This window comes from Rhinoraja longicauda, chromosome 5 (assembly GCF_053455715.1).
Source record: "Rhinoraja longicauda isolate Sanriku21f chromosome 5, sRhiLon1.1, whole genome shotgun sequence".
In the NCBI taxonomy this organism is placed as follows: Eukaryota; Metazoa; Chordata; class Chondrichthyes; order Rajiformes; family Arhynchobatidae; genus Rhinoraja; species Rhinoraja longicauda.
The window spans coordinates 6,936,350-6,952,199 of record NC_135957.1 but is presented as its reverse complement, the minus strand read 5'-3'; the positions used below and the strand labels follow the sequence as shown (position 1 = coordinate 6,952,199).

The 15,850-nt window shown below is 48.0% G+C and overlaps 1 protein-coding gene across 1 annotated transcript in view; it reads left to right on the top strand.

Moving 5' to 3' along the window:
• The window catches only part of sde2 (SDE2 telomere maintenance homolog (S. pombe)), a 70,275-nt gene extending 54,819 nt beyond the window's left edge, over nt 1–15,456 (top strand). The window contains exon 7 of the mRNA XM_078398845.1: nt 14,921–15,456. Coding sequence (XP_078254971.1) covers nt 14,921–15,121 — 201 coding nt within the window. The 3' untranslated portion in view covers nt 15,122–15,456. The remainder of the gene's footprint in view (nt 1–14,920) is intronic.
• The last annotated feature ends 394 nt before the right edge of the window (nt 15,457–15,850 follow it).

Sequence of the window (15,850 nt, the reverse complement as noted above, 5' to 3'; positions counted from 1 at the left end):
CACCTTTCTCTCTCTCTCTCTCTCTCTCTCTCTCTCTCTCTCTCTCTCTCACTCTCTCTCTCTCTCTCTCTCTCACTCTCTCTCTCTCTCTCTCTCTCTCTCTCTCTCTCTCTCTCTCTCTCGCTCTGCAACGATGATTGCTCCCGAGCTTTTATAGAGTCGCTGCCATTCAGACAAAGCTTGTGTAAAGAGTGTAAACATCAAAGTCACACCCATTTCGTACGATTGCCGCCTTCCAGGCTGTGTGGAAATCACAAACTGTCGGGTGGGATGGGCTCATTTAACAAAAGCGCAGCAAATATTTACATTGGACCAAACTAGACTCTGCAATTTGTGATCATCACAGAAGCCAGTGTATTTCTTGCTTTCATTCTGCCATCCCTCTCTCGTTTTCCCTGACTTACCTTTAGATTTTGATCTAAAAAGTGAAGTAATGAGTATAGACATTGGGAGGTCATGTTGCAGTTGTACAAGAAGTTGGTGAAACCGCATTTAGAATATTGTGTTCAGTTCTGGGCACCATGTTATAGGAAAGATATTGTCAAGCTTGAAAGGGTTCAGGAAAGATTTACGAGGATGTTGCCAGGACCAGAGGGTGTGAGCTATAGAGAGAGGTTGAGTAGGCTGGGTCTCTATTCATTGAAGGTAGACACAAAATGCTAGAGTAACTCAGCGGGACAGGCAGCATCTCTGGAGAGAAGGAATGGGCGACATTTTGGGTCGAGACCCTTCTTCATGTCCCGCTGAGTTACTCCAGCATTTTGTGTCTCCGTTCGATTTAAACCAGCATCTGCAGTACTTTCCTACACTATCTATTCCTTGAAGTGCAGGAGGATGAGAGGTGATCTTATAGCGGTGTATAAAATCATGAGAGGAAAAGATCGGGTAGATGCACAGAGTCTCTAGCCCAGAATAGGGGAATCGAGGTAGAGCAAAGGGGAAGATAGAGCGCAAAATATAGTTCTCAGCATTGTAGCGCACCAGTTCCATGGACAGAATCCAATGTCCGCAATGGGGTGGAGGTGAATCGGACAGTAGCCTCGCGTGTGTTTCGCAGAAGATTCCAGCATCTGCAGTGTCTTGTATCTCCATTTTAGTGCAGAATATAGTGTTACAGCTACAGAGAAAGTGCAGATAAAAAGTGCGAGGGCCGCAACGAAGTGGGTTGGGTGATCTGCGATACAGCCTTGGTACGCAAGAGGAATAAGGACTGACAAAATAGTGTGCGTTGAATCCTGAACCGCAAAGCGTTTGTGCAAGTTGGTCATCTGGTCTGCCAGTTTTATACGCCACCCTCTTTAATCTAAACCATTCAACTTATTTCATTCTTCTGTGCTTATCTTGCATCCTCTTTAAATCCATCTTGTTGCCTCAACTGCTCCCTGTGCTAAAGAACTAGAATGGGAGGAAGCCAGCGACGGTTTCAGTGTGTGCCCGACCCACGAATGAGTGCAATATACAGTCACAAACTCGGCCCATTTGTCAGCTGGATGTGGTGCTAATGTTGTCAGACTTAATTCTTCCTTAAAGTAATTAACTTCAGGGTCATAGATGGCTGGCAGCGAGTTAGGAAGTAGCAAATCAATCTACCACAAGAAAATCACTGCTTCAGAACTGCTGCCGACCGCTCAAATATACACTGTGTGGTAAGTGGAACAGTTTAGTCAGTCGCAAATGACCAGGTTTCACGACTGTGAGGGTAAAGATGCATTTGACACTTTGCTGGTGACACTCAGCGTATTCAATGAATGGTTGAACTGTACAAGACGATGAAATCTGAAGAAGGGTCACGACACAAAATGTCACGTACCATGTTCTCCAGAGATGCTGCCTGACCTGCTGAGTTACTCCAGCACTATGTGTAGAAAGGAACTGCAGGTGCTGGTTTAGACCGAAGATAGGCACAAAATGTTGGGGTAACTCATTGGAACAGGCAGCATCTCTGGAGAGATGGAATGGGCGACGTTTCGGGTCGAGACCCCTTCTTCAGACGTCTGCATCAGATCTACAGACTTCCTTCCTCTGAAGAAGGGTCTCGACTCGAAACGCCACCCATTCCTTCTCTCCAGTGATGCTGCCTGACCTGCTGAGTTACTCCAGCATGTTGTGTCCAATTAAAGCTAGTTCGAATGGATGAAGATATTACAATGGATTCAGAAGCTGGTTGAATTAAAGAATAATTTCTGGTTCCTACTCCCCTTGCTTGGCACAGGGCACATCGGTAGAGTTGCTGCCTGACCCGGGTTCAATCCTGACTACGGTTGCTGTCTATATGGAGTTTGTGCGTTCTCCCCGTTACCTGGGTGGGTTTTCTCCGGGTGCTCCGGTTTCCTCCCACACTCCAAAGACTTGCAGGCTTGGCTTCGGTAAAATTTGTAAATTGTCCCTAGTGTATTGGATAGCGTTTGTGTACGAGGTGATTGTTGGTCGGCGTGGACTCAATGCGCCGAAGTTGCTATTTCCACGCTGTATCGCTAAAGTCCAAAGTGATCGACTTCAGCAGGGAGAGAATCTAGCCCCTGTATGGATTATTCACAAAATGCTGGAGTAACTCAGCAGGTCAGGCAGCATCTCAGGAGAGAAGGAATGGGTGACGTTTCGACCCGAAACGTCACCCATTCCTTCTCTCCTGAGATGCTGCCTGACCTGCTGAGTTACTCCAGCATTTTGTGAATAAATACCTTCGATTTGTACCAGCATCTGCAGTTATTGTCTTATATATAGCCCCTGTATGGATCTTCCTGAAGCAAACTGTGCACATACACTACTGTATTTTCAAGAGGCAAGAGTGTTCTTTGGTCAGAGGGTGGTGAATGTGTGGAATTCTTTGCCACAGAGGGCTGTGGAGGCCAAGTCAGTGGATATATTTAAGGCAGAGATAGATAGATTCTTGATTAGTACGGGTGTCAGGGGTTATGGGGAGAAGGCAGGAGAATGGGGTTAGGAGGGAGAGATGGATCAGCCGCGATTGAATGGCGGAGTAGACTTGATTGTCTTCAAATCCTTACTTGTTGCAGCTTAATAGGCCCATTAATGCAATAATGCACAGATAATATACAATAATCAATAATACAATAAATTAATAAGCGTAATATTTGATGACCATAACAGTGAAAACAAAGGTGTGTAATGCAACCAAAAACACAGCCTGTAGATGAGAATAGTGTTGTGGAGTGTTCAACATAGAAACTAGGTGCAGGAGTAGGCCATTCGGCCCTTCGAGCCCGCACCGCCATTCAATATGATCATGGCTGATCATCCAACTCAGTGTCCCGTACCTGCCTTCTCTCCATACCCCCTGATCCCTTTAGCCACAAGGGCCACATCTAACTCCCTCTTAAATATAGCCAATGAACTGGCCTCAACTACCTTCTGTGGCAGAGAATTCCACACATTCACCACTCTCTGTGTGAAAAAAAACGTTCTCATCTCGGTCCTAAAAGACTTCCTCCTTATCCTTAAACTGTGACCCCTGGTTCTGGACTTCCCCAACATTGGGAACAATCTTCCTGCATCTAGCCTGTCCAACCCCTTCAGAATTTTGTACGTTTCTATAAGATCCCCCCTCAATCTTCTAAATTCCAGCGAGTACAAGCCGAGTCTATCCAGTCTTTCTTCATATGAAAGTCCTGCCATCCCAGGGATCAATCTGGTGAACCTTCTCTGTACACCCTCTATGGCAAGAATGTCTTTCCTCAGTGTTGTTGGGAAGAAGCTGTTCTTCAAACTGAAGGTCATGGTTCTCTGGCTCTTGTACCACCGTTGTGGGGGTAACAGCGCGATGTGTGCATGGCCAGGCCGGTGTGTGGGTCCGTGAGACACGAGTTCAATCCTGACCTTGGGTGCTGTCGGTGTGGAGTTTGCACGTTCTCCCTGTGACTGCCTGAGTTTCCCCAGGGAGCTCCAGTTTCATCCCATGTCCCATCATAAGACATGAGAGGAAATTAGCTTGCAGCACGAAACCAGACCCTGCAGCCTACTTGTCCATGTCAGCCCAGATACTCCATCTACACTATCCCCACCTGCCCACATTTGGCCCAGATCCCTTGGTCTGAACCTTTCCTATCCATGTACCTGTCCAAATGTCTTTTAAGTGTTGTTATAGTACCTGCCTCCACGACTTCCTTTGGCAGCTCATTCTATATACCCACCGCCCTCTGTGTGAAAAGATTCTGCCTCGGGTTCCTGTTAAATCTTTCTCCCCTCACCTTTGATTGGATAGCATGCAAAACAAAGATTTTCTCTGCACCTCGGTACACTTGACAATAATAATACTAAACCAAAACCTAACCTATGGTGTTGGACCAGAAGACACAAAAACAGAATTACGCCATTCGGCCCGTTAAGTCTACTCCGCCATTCGAACACGGCTGTTCTATCTTCTCCTCTCAACCCCATTCTCCTGCCCTCTCCTCATAATCACTGACACCCGCACTAATCAAAAATGTAGTCATCTCAGCTTTAAAAATAACACTGGCTCAGCGGTAGAGTTGCTGCCTTACAGCGAATGCAGCGCCGGAGACCCGGGTTCGATCCTGATTACAGGTGCTGTCCGTACGGAGTTTGTACTTTCTCCCCGTGACCTGCGTGGGTTTTCTCCGAGATCTTCGGTTTCCTCCCACACCCTAAAGACGCACAGATTTGTAGGTTAATTGGCTTGGTAAATGTAAAAATTGTCCCTAGTGGGTATAGGATAGTGTTAATTTGCGGGGATCGTTGGTCGGTACGGACCCGGTGGGCCGAAGGGCCTGTTTCCGCACTGTAACTCTAAACTAAATTAAACCTAATTACGGCCGCTACAGCCGGCTGTGGCAAATAACTCCACAGATTCGCCACCCTCTCGCTATAGAAATTCTTCCTCAAATTCGTTCTGCAGGTACGTAATCTTATTCTGAGGCTGTGCCCTCTGGTCCTTGACTCCACTTCCACTCTATCCAGTCCTTTCAATGAGGCCCCTCCTCAACCTTCTAAACTCCAGCGATTTACAAGCCCAGAGCCTTCAAACGCTCATCATGCGTTGACCCAATGATCACCGGGATCAATCTTGTAGATCTCCTCTGGACCCTCTCCAACACCAGCACATCCCTCCTCAGATATCTTCACTCTGAAGGTGCGTCCTTTTATTCTGAGGCTGTGCCCTCTTGTCCGAGAGTCTCCCGTTGCTGGAACCATCCTTTCCACGTCCAGTGTTTCTAGCAGGCTGTGGAGAGTGACGGCTCTCTGTTAGATTGTGCCTAGGATTGCAGAATTTGTGCACTCAAACTTCCCCACAAACTTTTTTAATATATATTTTTTCAATTTATTTTCTGGGGTTGGACAGGCTAGATGCAGGAAGATTGTTCCCGATGTTGGGGAAGTCCAGAACAAGGGGTCACAGTTTAAGGATAAGGGGGAAGTCTTTTAGGACCGAGATGAGAACGTTTTTTTTCACACAGAGAGTGGTGAATCTGTGGAATTCTCTGCCACAGAAGGTAGTTGAGGCCAGTTCATTGGCTATATTTAAGAGGGAGTTAGATGTAGCCCTTGTGGCTAAAGGGATCAGGGGGTATGGAGAGAAGGCAGGTACGGGATACTGAGTTGGATGATCAGCCATGATCATATTGAATGGCGGTGCAGGCTCGAAGGGCCGAATGGCCTACTCCTGCACCTATTTTCTATGTTTCTATGGTCAATACAGTACAACAGATTGACCATACAGTTGTGAAAGTTAAATAGTGCAAAATCATTGTATCAAAAATAAAACAATATAATCACACATGATATTTTCTGATATTAAAAAAATGGTTCTTTCCACTAAACAGATGGGGTCAGAATCCATGCAGCCTTCCAAAGTTGCACACATGCACACAGTAGTTATAAATTGTTGACTCTGATCTTTGCATTACAAAGGCTACTTGCAAATCCTGCAATCAGAGAAGATAATCGTTAGCCTGCCAAAGTCTGCAATCCACATCCCCTGCTGTTTGGGAATTATCACCGTCTAAACCCGGGATTGCTGCAATACACATCCACTCCCGGGTGTTTGATAAATGGCTGTAGACATTTGCACGCAGTCTGACGTATGGATGGCAACTGATTCTGACTTGACTTTGGCATGCAAAGTGGAAAACAGCCATTTGGGAGCAAACAAGCTGTGCAGCAACATTAAATGTGCAATCCACCCCACCGACATTCCCGGCAAACACAAGTGGCTGGGCCAGATAGAGTCACAGAGTGATACAGCGTTGAAACAGACCCTTCAGCTCACCGGCAACATGTCCCAGCTACACTTGTCCCACCTGCCCGCGTTTGGTCCATGTCCCTCCAAGCCTGTCCTATCCATGTCTGAAGAAGGGTCTCGACCCGAAACGTCATCCATTCCTTCTCTCTCGAGAGATGCTGTCTGAGTTACTCCAGCTTTTTGTGTCTATCTTCGGTTTAAACCAGCATCTGCAGTTCCTTCCCACACATTATCCATGTAAAGATGCATTTTTAAAAAAGCACAAAATGCTGGAATAGTGTGTAAGTGACACACATTTGCCCTCGCTAGCCATTTCCTTTAAATGCATAAATAGAAGCTTTAGCTTTCACTTTTAAATTCTCCCCATTTGTTCTCCTTCTGTCTTCCCCCTCCTTTTGAGGGGTTGATTTATAGAGGTGTGTAAAATCATGAGCGGAGGAGAATATAGAAGCTATTGGAAAGATGTTGTCAAGCTGGAAAGAGTGCAGAGAAGATTTACGAGGATGTTGCCAGGATTCGAGGGGACGAGCTATAGGGAGATGTGGGGCTGGCTAGGATTCTATTCTTTGGAGCACAGGGGGATGAGGGGTGATCTTGTCGAGGTGGAAAATCATGAGGGGAACTCTTCTTTCGTGTCCTTCATTCAAATGTTGCCTCACTGTCATCGTCCGTCCTGAAAAGGGCTCAAGCTTCCGGCGACAGTCAGTGTCCCTTGTACAGTAGACGATGGTGGCAGCAGAATTAGCTCAGGACACTTCCAGTTTTCAGCCCTGCCACGTGGATGCTTCTGCTTTGGGGCCATGAGGGGAATTGATGGGATGAATACACAGAGTGCAGGGTAGGGGAATCAAGAACCGGAGGATATCGGCTTAAGGTGGGAGGGGAAAGATCTAATAGGAATCTGAGGGGCAACTTTTTCCACACAGAAGGGTGGTGGGTGTATGGAATGAGCTGCCAGAGGAGGTAGTTGAAGCAGGGACTATAATCATATTTAAAAGACATTTGGTGGGAAAGGACTTAGGTTTAAGGTAAGAAGGGCAAGATTTAATAGAACACTAGGGGACAACTTTTTCACTCAGAGATGGGATGGGCATTTGGAGCTTTTCTGCTAAGTTCAGAAATACTTGGGTCTACTGCTATTTCTGGTAACTTTGCAAGCCTCTTGACGAAATATCTTAGTATCTCTGACTAAATCTGATTACAGGTCAATTATTTTTTGCATTCTAAGTCACATGCCATTCTATTCCTAATGTTGCCACGGCTACTTTCTTCAGAAAACGAATGGCAACAAATTTAAAAGAACTGCAGATTCTGGTTTAGCAGGAAAGACGCAAAGTGCTGGAGTAACTCCGCTGGCCAGACGGCTTCCCGAGGGAACATGGACAGGTGATGTCCCGGGTCGGTACCATTCTTCAGACTGATTCTTCAGGGCAGACAGGGATTGTATCCTCTGGAATGCCAGGGGTTCAGTAGAGACCTGAATACAATACAATACAATCTATCTTTATTGTCATTGTACAGGGGTACAACGAGATTGGGAATGCGCCTCCCATACGATGCAATAAATTAATTAGCTAGCCAGTATTAATTTAAACAACCCAATGAAACAAATTGTAACAGTTTTAAAACAGAATAAAGTGCAAGTAGATCTGTGCCGGTTCACTGTGCGATGTGACCATCCGGCTCAGCAGGACCGGTTCATAGCAGCTATGGCCCTGGGGATGAAGCTGTTCCTGAGTCTGGAGGTGCGGGCGTAGAAGGCCTTGTATCGTCTGCCCGATAGAAGGAGTTCGAACAGACTGTTGCAGGGGTGTGAAGAGTCTTTGTGGATGCTGGTGGCTTTTCTGAGGCATCGTGTGTTGTAGATGCCCTCCAAGGCTGGTAGCTGTGTTCCGATGGTCCTCTGAGCTCTCTGGACTACCCACTGAAGAGCTTTCCTCTCTGCCTCCGTGCAGCTGAGGTACCACACAGGGATGCCATGTGTTTGGATGCTCTCTATGGTGCTGCGGTAGAAGGTCGTCAGCAGCTGTTGGGGTAGACCAGACTTCTTCAGTGTTCTTAGAAGAATGAAGTATTATACAATGAAGAGGGACATAGATAGATATCCTGGGGTAGAAATCTCAAAGACTAGAGGGCATAGTTTTAAAATGAGAGGGGCAAAGTTTAAAGGAGATGTGTGGGGGCAAGTATTTTACACAGAGGGTGGTGGATGCCTGGAACGTGCCGCCAGGGGTGGTGGAGGCAAATACGACTTAAACCCTGTTTAAGAGTGTTTTGGATATGCATGGAATGGCAGGATATGGATCACACGCAGGCAGAGGAGGTTAGTTTAACTTGGCATCAAGTTCAGCATGGACATTGTGGGCCAAAAGACCTTTTCCTGCTCTGCGTGAATATTCTTACTTCAGACTCATGGATTAAAAGACACCGCTGCATATTTTACATCAGGCTTCCAGCTTTTGTAGTTTCCTTCTGTGCTAATGTGCATTTTGTAGGGAGTGTTCCGGCTGCCAGTCAGGCAGAGGTGACGAGGTGACGAGCAAGGAGGGTGTCAGGCCGTTATTCATTTCCTCCCACTGCATTCATAGTACAGCGCATGCACAGGGCGGCACTGTGGTGCAGCGGTAGTGTTGCTGCCTCACAGCGCCAGAGACCCGGGTTCCATCCCGACTACGAGCGCCGTCCGTGCGGAGTTTGTAACTTCTCCCCGTGACCTGCGTGGGTTTTCTCCGAGATCTTCAGTTTCCTCCCACACTCCAAAGGCGTGCAGGTTTGTAGGTTAATTGGCTTGGTATGTATAAGAAAATAACTGCAGATGCTGGTACAAATCGAAGGTATTTATTCACAAAATGCTGGAGTAACTCAGCAGGTCAGGCAGCATCTCAGGAGAGAGGGAATGGGCAACGTTTCGGGTCGAGACCCTTCTTCAGACAAATTTTCCCTAGTTTGTGTAGGATAGTGTTTGTGTGCGGGGATTGCTGGTTGGTGTGGACTCAGTGGGCCGAAGGGCCTATTTCCGTGCTGTATCTCTAAACTAAACAAATCAGGCCCTTCAGCCCACAATGTTTGTACTGAACATGAGGCCAAGGCTACTCTTATCTGCCTGCATGTGATCCATATCCCCCCATTCCCTGCATACCTACGTGCCAATTGAAAAGTCCCTTAAACGCCACTATCATATCTACCTCCACCACCACCACCGGCAATGCGTTCCAAGCGCCCACCATTCTGTGCAAAAAAACTTGTCCGGCGCACCTCCTTTAAACTTTATCCCATCTCGACTTAAAGCTATGCCCTCTAGTGTTTCATTTTTTTCCTATCCCGGAAAGATGATTCTGACTGTCTGCCCTATGTATATTTTATACCCTCTGTCAGGTATCACCGCAACCTCTGGCACTCCAGAGATCACAATCCAAGACTGTCCAACCTCTCCCTGTAGCTCATAACCTCTAATCCAGGGATCTCATCGCATTTGCTTTGGGATTTAGATTTAGATTTAGAGATACAGCGCAGAAACAGGCCCTTCGGCCCACCGGGTCCGCGCCGCCCAGCGATTCCCGCACGTTAACACTATTCTACACCCACTAGGAACAATTTTTACATTTGCCCAGCCAATTAACCTACAAACCTGTACGTCTTTGGAGTGTGGGAGGAAACCGAAGATCTCGGAGAAAACCCACGCAGGTCACGGGGAGAACGTACAAACTCCGTACAGTACAGCACCCGTAGTCGGGATCGAACCTGAGTCTCCGGCGCTGCATTCGCTGTAAGGCAGCAACTCTACCGCTGCACCACTGTGCCGCCCTGACATAGAGAGATTGTCCTGACATAGAGAGATACAGCATGAAAACGGGCCCTTTATCCCCATTTCATTTGGTATCTTTATTGTCACGTGTACCAGGTACAGTGAGATAGATTTTTTTGCGTACATCTTTTGCATACAGCTCAGCAAGGCTATCCCTGAACATAAGCACAATCACCCCGGTCATTATCGAATGAACAGAACAGCCCACTAAGTCCATATGCAAGAGGCACCACTTTGGCGCCATTTTACAACTGGTCACAAAGGCCTGTTGCAGCCATCACCTCCATCCCGCTTATCGTCTTCCCTCTCCTTGCCCGGCGCTCTTCAGCCCTTGTTTACTAGGAGCACCTCCCTGCAGCCGACCACGAGGGCGCAGAAAGTAAGACCACACAGACTATAAGGATTACAATCCACTCCCCCACCCCCCCCCCCCCCGATAACTATTGTGCACTCTGTATCTCCCCTTGTATACACTGGAATTTAGAAGGATGAGAGGAGATCTTATCGAAACGTGTAAGATTATTAAGGGGTTGGACACGTTAGAGGCAGGAAACATGTTCCCAATGTTGGGGGAGTCCAGAACCAGGGGCCACAGTTTAAGAATAAGGGGTAGGCCATTTAGAACGGAGATGAGGAAAAACTTTTTTAGTCAGAGAGTTGTGAATCTGTGGAATTCTCTGCCTCAGAGGGCGGTGGAGGCCAATTCTCTGAATGCATTCAAGAGAGAGCTAGATAGAGCTCTTAAGGATAGCGGAGTCAGGGGGTATGGGGAGAAGGCAGGAACGGGGTACTGATTGAGAATGATCAGCCATGATCACATTGAATGGCGGTGCTGGCTCGAAGGACCGAATGGCCTCCTCCTGCACCTATTGTCTATTGTCTATTGTCCCCCTTTGCTCCACCTGTTATACTATCATATCATATCATATCATATATATACAGCCGGAAACAGGCCTTTTCGGCCCTCCAAGTCCGTGCCGCCCAGCGATCCCCGCACATTAACACTATCCTACACCCACTAGGGACAATTTTTTTTTTACATTTACCCAGCCAATTAACCTACATACCTGTACGTCTTTGGAGTACGTACTTGACCACGTGACAGTTTGGAAGCAGTGAGCACACTTACTATCGATATCTGAAAAATCTTTGTGTTTTGTGAGGTGGGGAAGGATGATTTACTTTTTTAAAAAAAATTTAAAGTCCTAAAAGAGGCGAGAAAATGCCAAACTTTGCCACCGAGCTGCTCGTCTAACAGTGAATGGCAACTGGCTTTTGCCGACTTTTGCTCTTTCACAGTCGGTACAGCACGGAAACAGGCCCTTTGGCCCAACTCATGCTTGCTGTCCAAGACACCCCATCTGAGACAGTCCCAATTGCCAGCAAAACCTTTCGTATTCATGTACCTGTACAAATATCGTTTGAAGCTGTGATAGTACCTGCCTCAACTACCTCATCTGGCAGCTCGCTCCATGCATTCATCACCCTCTGTGTGGAAAAAGCTGCCCCTCGGGTTCCCAATCCCTGCGTATCAATGTGCTTCTCCAAAGGTCTCTTAGTATCTGGCTCCACAACCATCCCAGGCAATGTGTTCCAGGCATTCACCACTCTCTGTGTACAAATAAAACTAGTCCCGCACATCTCCTTTAAACATTGCCCCTCTTACCTTAAAGGTATGCCCTGGTAGTCTTTGATATTTCCATCCTCGGAAATAGATTCTGACCATCTACCCGATCTATACCGATCATAGACAATAGACAATAGGTGCAGGAGGAGGCCATTCGGCCCTTCGAGTCAGCACCGCCATTCAATGTGATCATGGCTGATCATTCTCAATCAGTACCCCATTCCTGCCTTCTCCCCGTACCCCCTGACTCCGCTATCCTTTAGAGCTCTATCTAGCTCTCTCTTGAATGCATTCAGAGAACTGGCCTCCACTGCCTTCTGAGGCAGAGAATTCCACAGATTTACAACTCTGACTGAAAAGGTTTTTTCTCATCTCAGTTCTAAATGGCCTACCCCTTATTCTTAAACTGTGGCCCCTTGTTCTGGACTCCCCCAACATTGGGAACATGTTTCCTGCCTCTAACGTGTGCAAACCCTTAATACGTTTCGATAAGATCTCTTCTCATCCTTTTAAATTCCATCATAATTTTATATACTTCTGTCAGGTCTCCCCTCAAGCTCCGACATTCCAGGGAAAACAATCCAAATCTATCCAGCCTCTCCCTGTTGCATATACCCCCTAATCAAGGCATCATTCTGGTAAAGCAAAGACACACAGTACTGGAGTAACTCAGCGGGTCATGCAGCATCTCTGGAGAACATGAATGGGTGACTCAAAATGCTGGAGTAACTCAGCGGGACAGGCAGCATCTCTGGAGAGAAGGAATGGGTGACGTTTTGGGTCGAGACCCTTCCTCGAGCCGAAACGTCATCCATTCCTCCTCTCCAGAGATGCTGCCTATCCCGCTGAGTTGCTCCAGCATTTTGTGCCTATCTTCGAGCATCTGCAGTTCCTTCCTACATATAATAGGTGACATTTCAGGTCAGGGCCCTCCTTCAGACCATTCTGATGTGCGAAGAAAGGTCCTGACCAGAAACGTCACCTACCCATGTTCGCCAGTGAAGCTGCCTGACTCGCTGAATCACTCCAGCACTTTGTGTCTTTGTTTTGTACACCAGCATCCGCAGTTCCTGGTTGCTACATCTTTCTAGTAAACCTCTGCAAACTGGTAAACTGTTTGATAATCAATGGATGCCCATTTTTTCTGACTGAGGCTTTGCGAGGCAGATTGGGACATTGTTAAAGCTGTGCAGGAAGGAACTGCAGATGCTGATTTAAACTGAAGATAGACTCAATATGCTGGAGTAACTCAGCAGGACAGGCAGCATTCTGGAGAGAAGCAATGAGTGACATTTTGGGTCAAGACCCATCTTCAGACTGAGGACGGCATGGTGGCGCAGCGGTAGAGTTGCTGCCTTACAGCGAATGCAGCGCCAGAAACTCAGGTTCGATCCCGACTACGGGCGCCGTCTGTACGGAGTTTGTACGTTCTCCCCGTGACCTGCGTGGGTTTTCTCCGAGATCTTCGGTCTCCTCCCACACTCTAAAGACGTGCAGGTATGTAGGTTAATTGGCTGGGCAAATGTAAAAATTGTCCCTAGTGTGTGTAGGATAGTGTTGATGTGCGGGGATCGCTGGGCGGCGCGGACTCGGTGGGCCGAAGGGCCTGTTTCCGCGCTGTATCTCTAAATCTAAAAAAAGATCTATAAACAACAAAGCAAACGGAGATGAAATGTAGTCGGGGGGCAGTCAGACTGGTCGGAGAACTGGGAAGGGGAGGGATGGAGAGGGAGGGAAAGCAAGGGTTACTTGAAGTTAGAGAAGTCAACGTTCATACCGCTGGGGTGTAAGCTGCCCAAGCGAAATGTGAGGTGCTGTTCCCTCTATTTGAATGTGGTGAGCTAGCTGTACTCGGGTGGTGTACAGAGGCCAGGCACAGTAGATTCAAGGTGCTGATGGAGAGCGATCTCTCCCATCTCCACCAGGGGGCAGCTCATACCAAGCACAGAAGCAAACTTGCACTAAGACTGAAGAAGGGTCCTGACCCGAAACGATGCCTGTCCATTCCCTCCGCATTCGATAGAGGGGTGTGGGTGGCAGTGGGCAGGGGAGGGGAGACAGGGGGAATCGAGTTTGTCGAGGTGCTATCCAATCAGTGAAAGGACTACACGTGATTGCAATCAAGCTATCCATAGTGAACAGATACAAGATAAAAGATATAAAGCTTAGTGCAAGATAAAGTCCAGTAAAGGTGGACACACAATGCTGGAGTAACTCAGCAGGTCAGGCAGCATCTCGGGAGAGAAGGAATGGGTGACGTTTCGGGGAATTTAAACCAGCATCTGCAGTTTTTTTTCCTACATAAAGTCCAGTACGGTCTGATTAAAGATAGTTCGCAGGTCTCCAATGAGGCAGATGTTAGGCCAGGACTGCTCTCCGGTTGTGGTAGGATGGTTCAGTTGCCTGATAACAGCTGGGAAGAAACTGTCCATGAATCTGGAGGTGTGCGTTTTCAAACTTCTGTACCTCTTGCTAGATGGGAGAAGAGGGGGAGATGTGTGTATGAAGGAGGCAGAAGGAGCTGGGGGGTTGGGCAATTTTGGGGAGAAATGGGTGGGAAGGGGGGGGACTGGAGGGAAGTGGGGGATGTTACTTAAAATTGTAGAATTCAGTGTTCATACCGTTGAGTTGTAAGTCAGCCAAGCAGAATATGAGGTGCTGTTCCTCCAGTTTGCATGTGGTTTACGCTGGCATTAGAGGAGGCCCAGAACAGAATGGTCATTGTGGGAAAGGGGAACGTGCAATAAAAAGAAACTGCAGATGCTGGTTAATACCAAAGATAAACACAAAGTTCTGGGGAACTCAGCAGGTCAGACAACATCTCTGGAGAAAATGAATAGGTGACGTTTTGGGTCGGGACCCTTCATCAGACTGATTGTAGTGGGGGGGGGGGGGGGGGGGAGATCTTATTTTTCTACTGCAATCAGTCTGAAGAAGAAGGGTCTCGACCCGAAACGTCACCCATTCCTTCTCTCCTGAGATGCTGCCTGACCAGCTGAGTTACTCCAGCACTTTTGTGTCTACCTTCGATTTAAACCAGCATCTGCAGTTTCTTTCCCACAGCCTTGAGTTCTGTGCTTGATATCAACTGCCCTCTGGTGGAGAGCGAAGAGGTCAGCATTTTGTTAGCACCTTCCACATCCCGTTGGTGTTGTAAAGGTAAGGCAGTGCAGTCGCTGGGGGGGATTGCTGCTGAGGGGGGAGCCTGTTGCCTTGGCTGTGTCGCGTGGCCCTGACCTCACCCTCTCTCTCCCCACCGCTCCCACAGGACTGGACGGTGTGCACCTCGGCTGAGGAGCTGGAAGGCTTGGGGCTGGACCGGTTGAAGAGCCAGCTGCTGGGCCTGGGCTTGAAGTGCGGAGGTACCCTGCAGGACCGCGCTGCCAGGCTGTTCTCCGTCAGGGGCTTGTCCAGGGAACAGATGGACCCCTCTCTCTTCGCCAAGCCTGCCAGAGGCCGGAAGAGATGAGAGAAGATGCCCCCCCCCCCCTCCTCAGAGATTGACGGGCCCCGGGAGACCCTGCCGCCCGGGGTCTCTCCATCGTCTCCTGCATTGTTTCCCCGTGGCTGGGAACGCACCGGTGATTGCGGACGGACCAACGTGTGGGCGGTGGCTGCTCCAATCTCCCCGCTGCGCATTGCTTGAACGCCTGCCTCATCCTCTCCAGCTGTGGCTCACTCCAGATGCAGCACCTCAACGCAGGGCTTCCCTCTCGGCTGGCGGGCAGAGGCAAAGTCCTTCGTCTTTGCGGGTTTTTATATAAATTGGGTGAAACAAAAATAAATATAAAACTGGTTTCTCGATTTTGTTCCATTTCTACCAATTTTTTTTCCACGCAGGCATTTGTTTATTGTTGCCTGGTGTTATTAGTTTAGTTTTAGCTTATTGTTGTCACAGGTACAGTGGAAAACGTTTGATGGGTGCTCTCGACCCGAAACGTCACCCATTCCTTCTCACCCGAGATGCTGCATGGTCTTCGGTTTAAACCAGTGTCTGCAGTTCCTTCACACACATACCTCATTGGATATCTTTGAGCTATCTTTAATGGGACTTTATCTTGCACTCAATAGACAATAGACAATAGACAATAGGTGCAGGAGTAGGCCATTCGGCCCTTCGAGCCAGCACCGCCATTCAATGTGATCATGGCTGATCATTCTCAATCAGTACCCCGTTCCTGCCTTCTCCCCATACCCC